At 37.2% G+C, this 18642-nt stretch overlaps 1 protein-coding gene across 5 annotated transcripts in view; it reads right to left on the bottom strand.

Moving 5' to 3' along the window:
- The window catches only part of PLCB4 (phospholipase C beta 4), a 91993-nt gene that overhangs the window by 60198 nt on the left and 13153 nt on the right, over window positions 1-18642 (bottom strand). For all 5 annotated transcript variants that reach the window (XM_074151046.1, XM_074151047.1, XM_074151048.1 and 2 more), the window contains exons 5-14: window positions 16851-16930; window positions 16234-16287; window positions 11260-11341; window positions 10036-10136; window positions 9356-9413; window positions 4500-4608; window positions 2197-2407; window positions 1470-1563; window positions 755-834; window positions 194-278 (exon numbers count right to left, since the gene is read on the bottom strand). In XM_074151046.1, coding sequence (XP_074007147.1) covers window positions 194-278; window positions 755-834; window positions 1470-1563; window positions 2197-2407; window positions 4500-4608; window positions 9356-9413; window positions 10036-10136; window positions 11260-11341; window positions 16234-16287; window positions 16851-16930 — 954 coding nt within the window. The remainder of the gene's footprint in view (window positions 1-193; window positions 279-754; window positions 835-1469; window positions 1564-2196; window positions 2408-4499; window positions 4609-9355; window positions 9414-10035; window positions 10137-11259; window positions 11342-16233; window positions 16288-16850; window positions 16931-18642) is intronic.

The following is an 18642-nucleotide window of genomic DNA, read 5'->3' as shown; positions in this document are numbered from 1 at the left end:
TACAGAAGAGATTAAACAAATCAGATAAGGACAAGTTTGTACCAAAAAGCGTAGACACCCAAAATCACTAGTCATCTTTGAAATCACAGGAGTGGCAGTGAACAGCACTATAGGTGATATGACCCTAGTTTATCATCTCTGTTAAGTATAGCTAATATAAAAAAATTAAAAAGACTGGCAGAATATAACATACTGGATGAGTTTCTAGAGGCTGCTTCAAAAGGAGATCTCCAAAAAGATCTTCACAGTATTTTGACATCTTGTACTGTTGATATTTGCTGGAAAAGATGACATTGGATACTTTTGTAATATAAAAAAGAAATCACTATTACTCAGCAAAACAGAATAATATTAAGCAATGTAGATATCTCAAATTATATACCGCTTGCTTTCTCTCAACTGAGTAGTATTACTTATCTGTAATTAAACTGTCAATAAAAGTCTATTATCTGACATAGATGAATTTACTAAGACCAAAAAAGTAGATTAACTGAATCCCACACAACTAATGGAACATTCAAGTATATTTCACAGCTTTACCACAGATAAAAATATTGCCATAATTAAGCTAGATAAAGATTGACTAGTATATTGAAGTACAGTCTCCTCCAAGTGACATTCAGTATACCTGCATATCCCTACACAGTTTGCAAGTACACTCAAATTATAGTATGTTTGAGGTTTGAGCTGTGTCATCTTTCCCATACATCACACTACAAAAAAATAAAAAAAAATAAAAAAGGGCACTATATACCTGCAGTGATTTTCAAATGAAAGAATGACAGGATACTCTGACGTAACAAATGCTGTTTCCTTAATGGCTTGAATGACATCCTTTAAAATTCAGTAAGAGGATTCAAATTAGATCAGATCAAATTGCAATCATACTGAGAGAGGTTTTTTTGTTCTCCACCCCACCCTGAGAAATACAAAGCTCAGTCTCAAACGTGCCAGGTGAAGTCACAACTACAACAAACTATGCTCATCCTTCTCTGTTCTCCCACAACAACCCGGACTCAGCGCCCAACAGGTGCCTCACTGCACCTGCAGCAGTGATGGCAGCTTCACCCAGAACCCATAAATGCTACCCCGATCTGCTGCCAGCTTCTCTTGCCAGGGAGAATTTCTACTCCCACAGTAACACCTGCATCTTCAGGCTGCTTCCACAGCTAAGGAACTTCTGAGACAATGGAGAAGATACTTATTCTGTGGTGCAAAGAGCCACAGGGTATGTAAATGTGGGGCAAGCCTGCTTCCTGCAGTTTCTGTGGAAAGGCAGACATAACACAGGGGTGTATGATGAGAGTAAGAAATAAGATCTGGGGACACAAATCTGTGCCTATGCAAATTTGTTAGTCTGTCACAAGGGAGTAGCATCTAGGTGCTGAGGAGGGGAAGGTGCCCTGTATGGATTCCTGTGCAAGGGTTCTACTGGGGCTTACTACCAGGTGTAGAGGTCAGGCATTTACCTTGAAAAGAATATCTGTACACATTGCTTTTCCATGCGTTATTATTGGTTCTTGATCTTCACCTTTGCCATCCCAACAGTCCAGCTCCACGCACCTAAAGACCCAAGAAAAATTATGTCAGCTTCCTTAGTGTTTCTGTACAGGCAAGCTACTCGGGACAAGTTCTGAGCAGTGATGTTCAGAGCAGTAAGTTACAGAGCACTTTTGGGCGTTACACAATTCCTTCTAAACTGCACATGTGCAATTTCAGACTGCTTTTATAACTTTGGGTATATTACCTTAAATATACTATGTGTGGCTCAATATTATTTACACCTGAACAATGTTTTTAGCACTGTAACACTCTTCTAATTTATTCTCCTACTCAGTTAACTGTGACACATTCCTGTATGTTAAGAAATCAAGCAGGAAGTCACAAACTGATTCTCATTTACTTATAAACTTCTTCATTACAAAGTAGAAATTTATCTGAAATTCTTCAGTTGTCATCTTGAGATCAGACTTCTGTTATCTTTCTCACAATTTATCTCCTGACATCAGTTTCTACATTCCACTGTCTTTCAATGTTTTCTGTGAGAAAAGCAGTATCTTAAATATAAATATTTTAATTTAACACACTAATATATTTATACATTAAATTATGAAATATATCACCACCAAGGAATATTACATAGGTTTAAAGTATTAGATCCACAAATATCAAAGGCTGTTATCTTCTGCTTCCAACCTGCATCCAGCCAAAAGCACTTGTCTGTACATCTCCACCGAAGACTTGCCCCCAAACTGCCTGCCTGTTAAATATGTATTGTGAGAGGAACTGATGAAATAGTGAGCCAAAGGATGGTCCATTTCTTGATATAATTCCAAACGGTCTAGGAAAACTGGGGCGTTTTCATCTGACATCAAGTATCTGCAAAACCCATCACTTGATATGACACCTAGAAGGAAGAAGAAAGCATGGCAAATTACTACTTAAAATTTATAGTAGGCAGGAATCAAACTGTCTCACAAGGTAGGAACCCTAGCACAAAAGCTATGTTATTGCTTATTGCTACTGCCTTCTTTCTTAACCTACATGATTCAGCAAAAAAAAAGTTGTTGAGCTTAATTATTTTGCTCAGCAGCAGAGTTATACCTAAGAAGGGGAAAAAGACTGCAGAGAACAACCACTGCTGAGATATATTCTTGCCTTCTTTACAGGCTAACGTTCAAAATGCTATTATATTAAACCATCTCTCTATCCTATTGATTACGGTGGGATAAAATCCCTATCAGTAAATAAGATCAATGGAGGAATGCTAAGAGGACACTGCTGCTGTTCCGTTGTTACTCTCCATAATCCTATCTCTGCAGGAGGTTTGCCACATTTATTTAAAACCTGTTAGAAATATAAATCAAAGAAAGAAGCTAAATAAGTAGCCAAGATTCAACAAAAGAATAAAAGACAGTATTATTCCCTTGCTGCAGCTTGGTGCTTGCAAAATCGTCTTTGTGAATTACTGAACATTGTTTTCCAATCCTAGATTAATTTCCACCTTCATAAAACATGTTTTTACATCTTCTATTCTAAACATGTGGCAGCTGCCTTCCTCATTTTGGAAAATACATAAAATACACTGGCACCAAGAGGAATCACAGCTGAGTGCCTTAAAAAAAATAAAAAAGGATAGAGTTTACTAAAATCAAGTAATTAATACTTGGAGAATTCTACTTCACGTAGAGAGGAAGAGAAGTAAGTTACAATGCTGGTGAGTGGAAAATCCTCATAATGTTTATAAATTACTCTAGACAAGAGAAGTATCTCCCTCTCTCCCAGATGATTCCTGGAAAGTCCATGTTTTCACAGAATTAAAAGAGCAATCTATTAATCTAGCATACCATGCAGTGTCTGGAGTAGCATATACAGTACAAGCTCTTCCTCTAGCAGTTTGGTCAAAAAACTAAAGTACCTTAAGGAATGGTGAAAGCTATACATCCACCTACAGAAGGATTCCTTAAGTTTAAAGACTGAGAAAGAAAATTGTAAACTCTTCCCAACCAGTAGCCCAGAGAAAGTGAGAAAGGCAGGTGTTGCTGTGGAAGGTGTTGCTGGTGTCAACTCCTGTGATCATAAAGCAGCAGAAAGGCACACAGGGGACCCACCAAGGCTGCAGCACTGAGCAAGAGTGGATGTGTAAAAGCTGTTCAGCTTCTCCAGCACTAGCTTGATACATTAGCCTAAATGTCTCGTGAAAGTGGCTTCCTGTTAGGATGCTTGAAGGTCTATGGGCTTTGCAAGACTGCAGTCTCCTCCTCTGCATGCTATGATGATAGTAACTTCCAGCAAAAGGGCAGGGAGGACAGAGAGGGATAGTAACATTTTTAATTTCTGCAGTTGATCCCAATACAGCTGTTTCAGCAGAATGGGTAAGAACTAGGAGCTAAGTTCAATCACTGACACCTCCAACACCCACATCAGCTCAGGACATGAGCAATCCAAGAATGGCCTGGAGACACTTCCTGCAATCGTCTTGCTCAGAGAGAACATTTTTCAATGCACCCATGTAAAATACCCTGTTCTAAGCTAGGCTGCTGCTCTCAAGCACTATAGAGTTTATAAGAAGGTGGATGCATACCCAGTGGTGCACATGGGAATTTTCTTTTTTTTTTTTTACACAGTAGCTGTACAGCTTTGTAGTCTCTCTGAGACCTTGGCCGTAGTCACATGCATGTTGCTTTGTTGCCAGAAGGAGTCTCCATGTTGTTCCCCATTTACTCAATCTTAGCCTCTCCCATTTTGTATAAGGACAGCTGTCTCTAGCCACGCTGTAACCTGGATCAGGGAAATAATCCTTCTAAAAAAATAACTGGTTTTGAGGGGGAGGTATTTTTCAGCAGCTTGATTTCCTGATCTAGTTCACTGGGTGGCCAAAAAAGTGCTTGCCCCCTTACCATAAGGACTGTAAGCTCCCTTTTAAAAGTTTGGATGCTTTGGAACAAATTCCCCAAATGCCTAAAACCAGCGAATACTGAATTCCCTCCCACATTTACCTTTACTCTTCAAGTCTTCATCTGGCTCATATGTCTCAATTATCTGCATTGCTCTTTTTGTGTCGTAAAAGGGAAATAAAATTTCATTGAGCCGAGGATCTCGTTGATGCTAAGGTTAGAAAACAATGGAATTCAGCAAAACAATATAGTGCACGGCTATCATCCAAGAGCATTTCATTACTGCAGATGAGAAAGAAAGAAGTGGACATTTAAAAAAAAAAAAAAAAGAGCCCTAAAACTTAGAGAGTACTCAACAGTAACTAGCATTAGACAGAAAACGAACCTTATCTTTCATAAGAAACCTAGGCAGTTTGATTATTAAAATATTTAAAAAAAAAACATTCCAGTGCAATCATATAACTGGTATTACTCTTGCTTGCTCATGAAAATAATGACTGCACGTGGCATATGTGCAAATGAAATGTTGAAAATAAATAGATAAATCTCTCATCTTGGTAAATTCTCTCTTCCTAATCTTTTTTTGTAGGTCATGTAAACTGACAGACTTTACTGATGGAGCTGTTACCACCTCTGCAAAAATACGTCTTCAGCAATATCTACCGGTAAAGTAAAAATTAAAATAAAGCTACACTATAAATACAGAATTTGAAACCCAAGCTTAGAAATATGCAATTACTGATGATTATTTGTGAATTGTGGAAACATTGTGTTATTATCTGTTCAAAAAACAGCATAGGTTCTTAGAAGAAATATGTACAACTTAAAAGAGCTTCACAGTATCATCTCTTCAATGCACAACAGTTTACAATATTAGGATTTCATAATATATGTAATATTGAGATACAATTTAGCAGTGATTACTAATACACTACTAAAACTCAGAGTTTTTAAGTTTTCACTTAATAGTGTGCTACGTAACTTTTGGTTTTTTCCAAACTGGATTAGAGCTGCACACTGTGTGCCTGATTCTCCATCAAAAGAAAATTAAAACGGGATTGAACGGAGTAGTGGCATGTAAGCAGATGCAATAAAACAAAGAAATAAATATGACTGTGAAAACACTCTTTTACCCCAGTAGGTGCACAGTTTTCAAGCTTTAGTTTAAGCAGAATTCAGAAATGTAACAGGCCACCCCCATATTGGTGATCAATAATTAGGAGTGGACAGGATGGTATTGATATGGCTTGGCACAGCACTATCGGCATTTGCTGTAATTCCTTATGTGTAAACTTTTTGACATTTTGATATGAAAAAAGCAATATCCAATCAAAACCAAGCACTTGATCTCTTTTCTTACTATTAATACATTGGTGCATGTGCTTAATTAATTCCAAGAAATTACAACCAATGCCAATTTAATCATGCAATTAAGGAGGGACCTTTCAAGTAATGCTACTGGCAGTCTGCAGCATCTAAAATACAGCAGTTTCATTCACTACACATCGGCTGTCTGGATATCTAAGTAAAACTCAGATGAAATATGATATGAGAGCAGATGGAAGCAGGACAAAACTTGCTAAGCAGCACACAACAGCAACACAACACCGGCGTGCAACAGTACAGTCTACTGTGACAAACGACAAGCTTCATACCATTAGTGACAACACACCACTTCAAAAAATTGTAAGAAATAGTAGGGAAGGTTCTTAAGAAAAGTGCTCTTCCCCACTCTCTTTCTTCTACAGTTAGTCATAAGCAAACAGAAGAAAATAAATGGGATAAAGCAAAAAACCTCTCCTCTTGAGAAAGAGTCCCAGAGTTATCGGAAGGAGCTAAGAGGAAAATATTACTCTTGTAGCAATGATCATTGCTTATTATCAATTTTCTATTTGAACAAAAGCATGCCTTTATGTTTACTTAGTTTAAAAAATAAAGCAAAATTGACAATTGATGAAGCTTTACTTAAAACAAGGAAGAAAGCTAGCGTCTCTTGGGAAAATGTTCTACACCACTGAGCTTGCTGGCACAGGAAACTTGAAACACAAAAGCTGACCAAAACTAGAAGCATGAAGTTTTATCTAGAAAGGCAACATGCCCCAGGACTAATTGTGTATGTCCAACAAAGTTGCATTTGATTGTTGTAGTTACCACAGCAGACAGGACACCCTTACACTAGACAGTCTTAACCATATGAGGGTGAACCATCTAAAAGCATGGGGAGAAAGAATGCCTCTATGCTTCTGCAAAGAGAGAAAGATCATCTAGCCTCCCCAACCTGGCCTCCAGTCTCCTCTGAGAGGACACGTAAACAGAGATGTACACCAGATAGTCATGTGCCAGAACCAATTCTGCCTCTTGAATTTGGCCTGCACAGTGGCAAGAAGGGTGTCCTTTTGTGGAGAAGAAAACCAGAAGGAGATAGAAAGAGCAAGCAAGGGGGAGGAGGGAGGAAGAGTGAGCAAGTGGAAAGAAGGGAGGGAGGGAGAGAGAGAGGGAGGAAGAGCAAGGAGGTGGGAAAGAGGAGGGGGCAGTGGGAAAAGGGGGTAGAAAAGGATCTCCTCATACCTCCTTCCCATGAGAAAGGATGAGTCCTGGTCAGACTACTGAATTTCCATTTTGACAGTTAATTGGCTTATTAATTTATTGCTGCAAATGAGTGGCAGGAACAAATCTCAATAGTAGTGATTTCAGTTCTTTTTCTACTACATTTTCTTTTTTCAAAATTTGACTTTACAACTTAGTGCCTGACAATAATGAAATTTCAAAAAGCTTCCCAGAAGCTTTAATACTGATACACAATTAAATCAGCTGTCAGCTAGCAACATTTAAAAGTCAAATAGAGACAGCAGTTTGGAAAAACTCCAGGAAAGCAGCTCACTCTCCACTCATACCCAGTAACGTACCCTCATGCTCCCTTAAAACCCCATAACACTTAGAGCTTCTGTACCATGCCTTGGAGATTACCGAATTAAAGATAATTTAGGTTAAAGACTCTCATGAAGAATGGCTCCGCCAAGTAAATCCCCACTCCTATATAATGATGATAATCTTTTTTATATTTTCCACCATTAAACACCACTGCTAATCGCGGTGTTGGCCAGCTGTCAAGAGGACAGAAAAGATAACTTCAGGAGGGAGATTCTGGGTCATTTAGTACCTTTCAAATCATGACCAAAATTTTAAACTCTATTTGAAGACCAAAAGACCTCCAGCACAGAGCCAAACACATTAGTTTCAGCCATCAGAATGAATGTCCTACTCTATAAAACCACTTGACTAATTTTTCCCAGCTCTGGTCACCTACTAACGGGCCAACTTTTCCAATTGCAGAACATGTTGTGTTGATAAGAATGTAGCCAAGAAAACACATCTTTCTTCAATAGTGCCATAAAATAAGGCTTCAAATTCTGTAGAAAGATCTGCAAAAACAATATAAAACTGAGAGTACAACAATTCGATTTTAATTTTTTAATCAGTTACTGTAGGTAGCCAGGAAATTCTTACAATTGCTGGCAGCTCTTCTTCAGAAGTTTGTGCTCCAGGGAAGCACACTTTAAACTAAAACAATTACAGAGATCAATTTTAAAATAATGATAAAACAGTAATTTACCGAAAAATTAGGATTAACACTAAAAAAAAATAAAATAATCAGAAGCTAATATGATTCAGTGTGGGGACAGTGCTTCAAGCAGTGAAGTATATCTGTCACTACAAGTGAACTAGAGGGTTCAGGTACTTAAAGGGGATAATTTATAATTTAAATCACAATGTTATCCTTTCTCTCTTAAATGCAGAAGCAAAAATGCCTTAGCTATGTGCTCCAATTTTCTAATAGAGAGAGCTAGGTGGATACAAACCAAGACCCCATGTAGGTAACCATTAGTCCTGAAGCTGTTTATCTTCTCGCTATCTTTTATTTTTGAATATTCTTTCTATGTGTAATTCAGATTTGGTAAAGACTAAGGCATGCATTCCCTAGTGAAAAAAGAAAATTATATTCTAAATTTGATATATGGGGAACTGACTGCTCGAATCTTCATACAACAGTATCAGATACATATATATAAAAATACATATATATAAAAATACATAAAATAGATTTATAACTAGTAAAGTAATTTTAGATGGAGAGATTTTTGGTAATGCACCCAGTCCCTAAAAGATCAAGCAGCTCTCCATGCTCCAGATGACAAGAATCTAGTGGTACAAAACCAAGTAGAATGTGCCTATTTTCCATGTGTATGTTCTTGTCAAATCTACATAGTGCGTTTATTGTCGCATTTCCAAAGGAGTCCATCTTCTACAACTTACTGTGCTTTAGGAATAGAAAAAAAACAATCCCACACTGTTTATTGAACTACTTCACACACTCATAATGTTTTTAAGAAATACTAAATACTCTTGCCAACAACTGTATTCTGGAAATACAGCAATAAAAATATTTCCTCTTATTCTGCACACACAGTATTTTAAAAATCATATACAAACTCTTAAAATATCCTCTTAGCTCTTAGATTTGTAACAGATTGAAATAATACTGTTGAGAAGAATCAAACCACTGTTTATAAAAGCCTACTTAATTTTTTCTATTATTCAGAAGAATTTGCAGATATATTTAGCTGTGACCTACAGGTAATTGCCCATAATAAAATACTGGATGTATTTTAGTTGAAACCGCCTTGAATGTACAGTATAAAATGTGTAAAACATACAGAAAACACAACATAACACAACAGCAAGTAATCAACAGATGCAATCTGCAAAGCCAACATGTAGAAAGCACAACAACATACAAGGTTGGAGCTGATTTTTGCACCTGGATGTTACCATAATGGAAAGATCAGCGGATCAAAAAAGCACAGCAAATAATGGCACGATTCATGCAATGGAAAGATTGGAAGAAGCAAGCCACTGCAGACAGACTTGTATGGTAGTTAATGTATGAAAAAGCTTACTTCATTTAGAAAGCTCACTAATTGGTCTACCGTTAAATAATCAGTTTTGTCTCCATTGCTGAAAAGAAATTTATTAGAGAGTGTAAGTTTTCATATACGATGCTACAGAAGGTATGATTTACATGTTGACATTGTTGATACTTTTAAAATCACCTATTTTTCTACCTCAAGTAGCTCTATAATCTCAGAATTAACAGTCACAGAAAACATACTAACTGTCTATGCTTGGCACAGTATATCTCCCATAACTTCCTATAACTTAAAAACATTACTTCGTAAAACAACATGTAAGTCCTCCCGCTGAGAATAAATTGAGTGAAGAAACTTTTTAAACTTCAAACTTCTTATTTAATTTAATTAGTTCACATACTGTGTTAATCACCTAAAGGAGCAAGTTAAAATTACAGTAGTTAGTAAAGCCAATGCAAAAAAAAAAAAAAGTTCCAGGTGCTTCCTCTAACTCATGTAAAAGTTGCTCTAACATACAGAGTGAACTTTTACATTAACAATCTGAGAGGGAAGGAAGGGGAAAAACAAAGATTTGAGTTCGTCTTAAAATACTGCTGATGCTACTAGGATTCAAGGTTTGATAGTCTTTACAGTGTTCTGTCACTATTAGATATGGACTAAAAATACAGCAAAATGAGTTTAAAGCAAGATTATATTAAATTTGAACTTACATCTTCTTAAAGAGGTCCTCTATATCAGTTCGAGGACATATCTTCTGGGTAAGCTCATAAAATTTCTCGTAAGTAAATGCTGCAGGCTCAATTTCATCATTCTGCAACAAAAAGCAAAGGTACATTTATCCAGCAAAAAAGAGCTTATATGGTCTTTTCCCAAGAGCATATCTTATATCAGAAAAAGCAACCAAGAACAGTTTTTGGTTTTTGTTGTCTCTTTACACAGCACATGCCTAGTTTCTTTCATATTTTCGGACAACAGTTCTTAATTCATCTTTATCATAAATTTGTTTGATGTGCTTGTATTCTGACCTCACAGTAACAATTCTACATAAACACAAAACTGGAAAACTGTCTTTAATTTTCTTCTGAAGCTTAAAAAAAAACACCCACAAGTCCAAAATAGTGCACAAACTTCAGGATACTTATACTGAAGCCAAGGAGCATTGAGGCAAGTCCCAGGTTTGGTGCAATAGTTTTAAAAAGTAAAGTGGCTCTCATACAGGGACATGTAGAACTTCCGTGAGAGGGGGAACACAAGGCTAACACATTCAGTATTGTGTCCTCCACTGAACAAGATGATAACTGCAGCAGTGAGGACAAATGTCACCTCAGGTGCCAGGCACTGCTACAGCTGGGGGATTCATGTCCCCGGCTAGAGACAGCAAGCTGCTGCGCCTGCAGGGCTGCCCCTCACCAGACGCTTCCTGCAGTCAGGCCAAGAACCAAGGGCTGGAGTCTCCGAAAGGAAAGGGAGACTGGGCAGGGAGTAAAGCTGAAAAAAAAAAAAACAGCTGCAACTGTAACCAGCTGCCACCTCTCAGGGGCTGCTGGCAGGGGCTCCGGCCCTGAGTGAGACACAGCCGGAGAGCAGTCATCCCACGTACAGGAGGAGTCCAAGAAATGCAAGTGAGAAGACACCATGCAACAGAAAAAAAAAGTATTATGTGCATATTCTGAGCTCATATACTTTGCATAAATGAATGAAAGGTAATCTGTTACAGAAAAAAAGGGAAGCCTCATCCAAGTGGTTTACGGACCACTATGTCATACGGATTTAATTACATTTTGGTTTTACTAAACAACCTACAGTGATTAGTAAGTTACTCATGAACAACAGGCATGTGTTTGTGTGATGCAATGACTTAGATCACAGCTACAAATGTTAATGATTCATCAATTTATTAGTATACAAAACAGTTATTCAAAACTACTAAATACCTTTCCACTGGGAAGACCTAATTCCTTAAGTGCCTGAAAGATCACTTTTTCTGTTTTACCTGATGCAAAGGTTCTGGTAATGCTAAAACAAAAAAGAGTGGGGAAAAAAAAAGGAGAAATGTTAGTCACTTTTTAAACAATCAGTTCTCTCTCTCCTGCTTTTACTGCCAACATTTTCCTCTGGCTTCAACTGATGAATGTAAGCATCTTCCAAGTAATAGTGCAGTTGAAAAAGTGCTCTAAGCTTCACAGGGCAGCAGTGCTCTGCCTGCGAGCTATCCATTAGATAATATATCAAAATAATGGACTTCAAAAAGAACAAAACAGGGTTTTTTCCAATATACTGAGACACAGAGCCGTGCAAAGCATTATTCTGTTGGCTTTTTTCCAACTCTATACATAAATGACTGTGTTTAAAAAGTAGCAGATTCTTCAAGTGATGAGACTCCTGTCTCCAGACATTCCTGCTTGTGGTAGTCACTGGTAGCCAGAGACTCCCACATGCATGTCAAATCTCATTCCTGCTCCTCCACCAGCTGCAGTGCTCCCTCCTCCCTTTGAATGCTCCCTCACCTTATGAACAACTCTGTTGTAGACATACCATGCACAACTCATTTAAGTAGGTCTCAGCTGCCACTCAAATATTTCCAACAAATTGATTAACTACCTTCTACAAAACAGGAGTGATTTCACCATGCACGATACTGACAAACTGGTTTCACTTGAAATTAAACAAATCCAATTAAGTTCAGCTATTTGGTATGATTCACATGATAGTATTTGGTCTATTTCTGTTTCCATTTGAGGTAAGTATGAGTAACTTCTAACTCTGGACAAGTAGATCCAAACTTGACCACTCTGCTTCCTTCTGTTTAGGGACTAAGCTAAAATGGTGTGTCCCACAACCCCTTGATTCTGGTGTCTCAGACTGGAGAGAAAAGCTGAAGTCTGTATCCAATATATATTTCTAATGCTAAGAAAAACTGTACATTAGGAAAGTCTCTATAGTTGCCTGACAAGAGTATCAGGCTTTTATCATCAGGACAAACATTTGCTGAGACTTCGCTAATGTCATGCATACTAAATAATTTCACATGGTTAAAGATCTGAAACAAACTGTTGCTGTTATTTGTTGCCATAGAAATTCACAGTTGTTATACTCTCCAAAGCACTCTACACTATCTGTGTAAACATTTTCATACTAATAAAATTAAGATCAGGAAGCCAAAGATCTAAATGATATAATATTTTAAATAATATTTTAACACATCTTGGCCCCCTTTTTTTTTTACTGGGTTCTTACAACAGTTAGATTTCTATGTCCCTATTTAGGCACCTAAATAAGTTATTTGATTTTCCCAAGCTGGTAAGTACGGGGATGTTTTCACTAAAATACAGACTGAGTTTAACTTTAGGCACTTGTTTCTTAAAAAAGTCTCAGGCATCTATTTTTCTACTAATTCTCAAACACAGAGTAATGTCAGCTCTACAATTTACAACCTATCTCCAGCTCTGTAAAAAAATTCTATGCCTGTTCTAATGAATTGGGCCCCAATAATAAACGTCATGTAAAACATGTAATATTGGCATAAGTAATTAATCAGAAACTGTGAGCCAAAATTCCATGACTGCAGGGAACTTATTTTTGATGCCAAACTATTTTTTATTTCACCAAAGATGACAGCAAACATAGCAGTAATTTGTAATGAGAGCATCAACCTAGAGAAGATTGCATGAATCAAAAAAGATCGTAAAAATACAGCATGACACTTCCATTTTGCTAAGGATAATGTAAATAAAACTCCTTTTCCCTCTACCAGAAGAGACTTCATCCTAGCAGATTTACATTCTCCTTGTGTATGCCTTGGAAGAAAACTGGGCTACTTCAGATGCAGGCAAGTTACTGGTTGACAGATACCTACAGCTGGTTTACTTCTCGTGTTCTCCAGTGGTTTGGGGCTTTTTATGGTAACACGGCAAAGTACTTCCTCATCAATATTTAAAATACTTCCCAAATATGGGACTGAGCGTATGAGTCTATTGTGCTTAAACAGATTAAATGACTTGGTTACTTCAGACCTTCACCGCTTTCCAACCGTTACTTCAAAAATCAAGCCAACACATATAAACTGTTCAAATCAGTCTTGTCTCCCGGCTCCCCTGAATTTTTCAGTTTGGCTGGAAGTACCGCTGCCTACACTGGACAAGAAATCATCTAAATCTGTGATTTCTAATCGTCATATAAGTATTAAAACAGATTTCTTCCAGGCACTCTAGAGTAATCGATATAAAACATATTTACTAAAAAAATGTAATTTCACATTAACTTAATTAAACTACTGTAAAAGAAATTTAAGCCTCATTTATCACAGTTTAGCTATTTTTTTAAATATATTTTCATAGTTAGAAGCTAAATTAGCTTAAATCTTTTTAAATGTAGTTATAAAAGGGATAAGCACAGATTGAGCAAAGCTGATTTCTAAACACGCTCTACCTGAACAGGTGCAACTTGCACATGTAGAAAATCCATTTTCTGCCAACACTGCAGAAACCAAGTAGAAATCTTTTTTTAAAAACACACTGACCTTTTAAGGCATCATTTACAGTAGTGTTAAAATCTGAAAATAAAAAATATCTTACCAAATGCCCTGTCCTTGTAAGATCCGTAGGTGTAGTTCTAGACTCAAGACTGCTAAAATTTATTAAAGCCCAAAAGACAAACACGGTGTTCACCTAAGGTTTTCACACCGCTAACTGCCAGAATTTCTTCTCCCCCAAACACAGTAGGTCGATAGTAATAGATATATGCCCCAGAGTACATTAAAATCCAAAAGAAGTTGAGAAATATCTTCATGACTGCAACCCCTAACTGTACTAAGGAGGAGTTAGGAATATTTATGCCATTCACCACTGACAGCCTAAGGAGTTTCACCTTCTCAAGGCTCATCATTCCCTATGGCCACGTGCTAGCTGCAAAAATCTGTCTTAAACCTGAGAAGAAATGCAAGGAGCTCTGATTTCTCAGGTGAGATTTTTTTTTTTCCTTAAGTGTTTTACTGCACTTCTGTGTAAAAATAAAATGCAGGAAATCTTGTGATACTTGTTCCTGTAGCTTAACAGATTTGCTGGGTATTCTGCTTGAGAGAGAATAACCTTCCTATCTGTATCCCTAGAGCTACAGCAATTGCTGAAGGAGTCCCTAAGCAGCAGGAAGAGGTGGAGGTTTAACAAAGCAGGGCTGACTAGCTAACATTGTATTTAAAACCAGATACATGGGAGGGGCTGACCACAGCAATCTGGAGGTCAGTTGAAGGGGAAGCACCCTCTTTATCTTTCCTTCAGTCTCTCACTGACATCTCTCCTAGTCCTTTCAGCAGGCGATACACTGCTTCCCAGATGAGCCCCCAAAAGTTGCCACATTTCACCCACACCAAAATAGGGCATTGCTTGGAGCATTCAGATGTGAAGAAGATTCAGCTTCCCTCTGCACAGAATGGAATAGCAGATCCCTTACAAATTTAAGGGATTTGCAAACTACTGCAACTTACTTTTGCAATAAATTAAGCTGCTAGAGACCGATTTATGTCAACCTGGAAACAGTACAAACTTGAAAAAACAAACTCTTGGAACTGGAAACACTTTAAAGAAAAATTATTCAACCTTAAGGGATCATTTAAGTCCTCTAAAATCAAAACTGCAAATCTGGCGGAAGATTTAATAAAACGTGGACTGGACTCTTCAGCAATATGCAGGGTTGTCTGCATACACAAATCAGTATGCAGTAGCACAATGGAGAGAATTTATGCCTCGCTAAATGTGAAGTAAAATATTTCAAGGCAGAAACCATTTCAGACAAGCTAATGCACTATAAATTCGTACTGAGGAATAAAGCTCTAAGTTTAAACACAGGCATAAAGCTCTACTGTCTTGAAATGGATTTGCCCCCGTAGTATTGTTCCCTCATCTTTACCCTTCAGTTGATATTCCTCATGGGACTTCTGCACAGAACGTGCCTCATGGCAGTTTAGTTCGAGAAACAAGCAGGGGCTTGGTAATGTGAAAGTTGAAAGATTTATACATTCAAGGAGCCTTAACACTGTCAAGGTGTCACTTGAGTCATGAAACTGAAGAAACCTGGAAGGCAGCATGGCAGGCCCTTTGTCTTTTTGCAGATTCTATGGATGCAAAATCCTCTCTCCCTTGAAAAAAAATTTTGTGAGACTTATCTTACAAAGTCCTCCTCCTTGCTCCCTTCTGTGAGTTTCTATTTATGAAAAAAACAGCATGTTGTTTTCATATACTCATAAAGAGGAAAGAAGCAAAATGTGTCAGGAAGAATTAATTGCTAGAGCAGGAGAGGGAGAATTACTGCCCAGCCAGACCAGACTGACAATCGGTAACTTGAAATAGTTGATACCTGTATAGAAAGAAATACACTGTTCTAGCTTTTCTGTTACTGACAACAACTAACCCAACAATTCATTTACCATGTGGAGAAAATATTGTCCTGGGGGTTCCTATAAAAGCAAAAGTATTTGCAGCAGAGCTATTTGTCTCTTTTACAAGGAACTACATTTTAAAATGTACCTTTTTGTCCTCAACTGTCTTGCAAGTTTTTATGGTTCTTTTGGGAAGTATTTCATGAAGTTTTACAACAGAAAATCTCATTCCAGAGTTTGAGGAGTTTTAGGCTGAGAAAACTGATGCACTTAGCTCTAAGTGACTTTGAAAACAACTACAAGCACTCATACCTTCATCACAATGGACTAAGAAAAAAATCAGTAGGCTGGTAAGAAGTCCTGCTTAGTTTACCAGGAAGTTACAGAACTCAGCTAAGTATATCTAGTTCTATACTTATTTTTACATATGTATTAGTAATAAAACTTTTATTATATTTCCCTACTAAGCCACAGAATTTTATTAACGTTATACAACCAGTACTTGATAAAAACCTGAATTCCCAATTATGCTTACCTCCGAACTGGAATTTTCCCATTCGTGTTTGTTAGAAAGGCCAGCTTCATCCAGCTGAAATTAGTAATGAAATATTTTTAAAATACTATTTATTAAAATTAGGATCTAGACACTTATATTTAGATTAAGATTATTGCCATGCCTGTGAAATGAGTACAAACAAATAATTGTTCTATAATAAAAACATTTTTCTGTAACCTTTTAGTGCTTGAGGCAGAGCAGTTCTTTAACTGTGAAGGCAAAGAGGAGCCCAAAAGAATCAGTACATCAATTAACATGAGTGTGAAGACAATCAAGACTTATGGAGTCTTGCTTGCATATGCATCAATGAAAGAACAAACTAGACAATAATTAAAACATACAACATCAATAAATCAAATGAACAGTTATAAATTCTCTTATAATTTCTCCTGGACATGTGCCAGATACAGACTTGAGACCTCTTCTGGTCACAGTGAAAGATAAATCCTAAACTAATTTAACACCTTTTTCTTTATTACACTGTTTTGTGAATGCAAATGTTGAACTATGAAAAATATTATTCTTTTAAAAATTCCAAGTAGGAAAATACAAGGACAGAAAAATAAAGGAGAAAGGGGAGGAAAGAAAGTACTTACTGTTTCTTGAGACACGTCATTGGACTGACATTGTTAGCTCTAAAGTTATGTATGATGGATCCAAGCCCTTCTACCCATTGCTGAAAAATACGAAAATACAGAAACATCAAATTAGGAAAACTGAAGAGGGAAAAAGTAGGAAAGTTTGTCTTGGGGGAAGGCTCTTCTTCCTTGCAGATACGGATAATGTTCATAGCCTGCATTGAGGGAGAAAACTGTCCACTTCACACCCTATAACACCACGGCAAAGTGCAGCCACATTTTACCAATTACTATTTCATCCTTCACTGAACAAAGTGATTGTGCATTCCATTCTTCCAAGTATTACATGCAGCATCAGCGGTGCTATTAAAACAGTTTATTGCCAGCAAAGGCAAGCGGCCCATTGATTGATTTATTAAGCCTTCTACTTATAGCCTGTATAAACATACGCCTCCCTTTCAGTTGTGGCTGGCAATATTAGCTATTACTAAGCAACATTATACAATATGCAATGACATATTTAACTGGTCCACTTTTAGAAAAGGAATGAAACAAAATATTAATAAGCTAGAGCAAACCACAGGGAGGCACAACAATTGTTCTGTCACACTGATCTCATCTAACACCCTGTTACATATTCAAGTCCTGCTTGCTTTCTGGCTTTCATCCTTAAAAAGCAAAACATTCCAGTAATCACTGGTATGACTTCCAGCCAAGAGCAGCATTCCAGCACTTACTTATGTAATTCCTTTTTATGGACATATTTTTCTACTATAGTTTGTACCTAGACTGTGCAGTACTGTACCGAAAGAAGCTAAAGGATTAGGCTGATTTCAGCACTCATCAATTTCAGCAAGAATCTTGGCAGGATAAAGCTATAGGAAGAGAAAAAAAATGACAGCACTGCCAGCCAAGTTCGATCTTAATTATGCCATTGTAATACTAGGATTACTCAACAGATAATTTACACTGGTGGAACTGAGACGGGATTTGGTCCACTGCTTAATGTTAACCTTCTGAATAAAGAAGCTTCTTGCTTCCGGCCAAATTCTGTGCATGCAGCTTGAACTGACTTGGGCAGAATCCAGAATTTGACACTTATAAATAGATGCAGATGAGTATATTTTTCTTTTCATGAATGAGTGCTGTACATCTGCAAAACAGATGAAAAAATCATCATTTATACAGGAGGAATACTAATGTCTTTGGAAAATGGCATACTATAAACTGCAGGCAGTAAACCCCTATGGGCTAAACCAAGGTCTAAGGTGCCAATTCAGCAGACAAACACACTTAAGCAGACCCTTGTACTCATGACACATTACAAGCACATCACAAACTTCTTTTTAAACAAGAAATTGTTAATCAGACTGCCTTAAAAATGGACCTTATAAATCTATTTTGCTTTGGGAAAAGTAGCCATTTATCATGACATTTATTAATATTTAAATATTCATTTTCAAATTATCCTTTTTAAGAAGTACTGCATAAAATATGCATACAAATAGAATAAGTGATATATCTGAGAATCAGTTGAAAATAGAAGTCTGACTTACAAGCAAGGCTAGCATTTGGGGGTTTCTCTGATGCGTTTTTGTGTTTGAAAACAGCCCACCAGTAACAGTCTGCCCTTCCAATTCTCTTTTCCCAACTGCATGAATAAGATGATAAATCATAAGTATGGATGTACTGTCTAGGATATAAAGAAAGCAAGATTCATGGGAAGAGGTAATATTATTTATTAGAACTGATATAACTGGAAGCCATCGACTAACTTAGGGAACACTTATCTTTACCACACACACTGTTC

The sequence above is a fragment of the Numenius arquata genome, chromosome 7 (assembly GCF_964106895.1).
Source record: "Numenius arquata chromosome 7, bNumArq3.hap1.1, whole genome shotgun sequence".
NCBI lineage: Eukaryota > Metazoa > Chordata > Aves > Charadriiformes > Scolopacidae > Numenius > Numenius arquata.
This window is presented reverse-complemented; position numbering and strand designations above follow the sequence as displayed.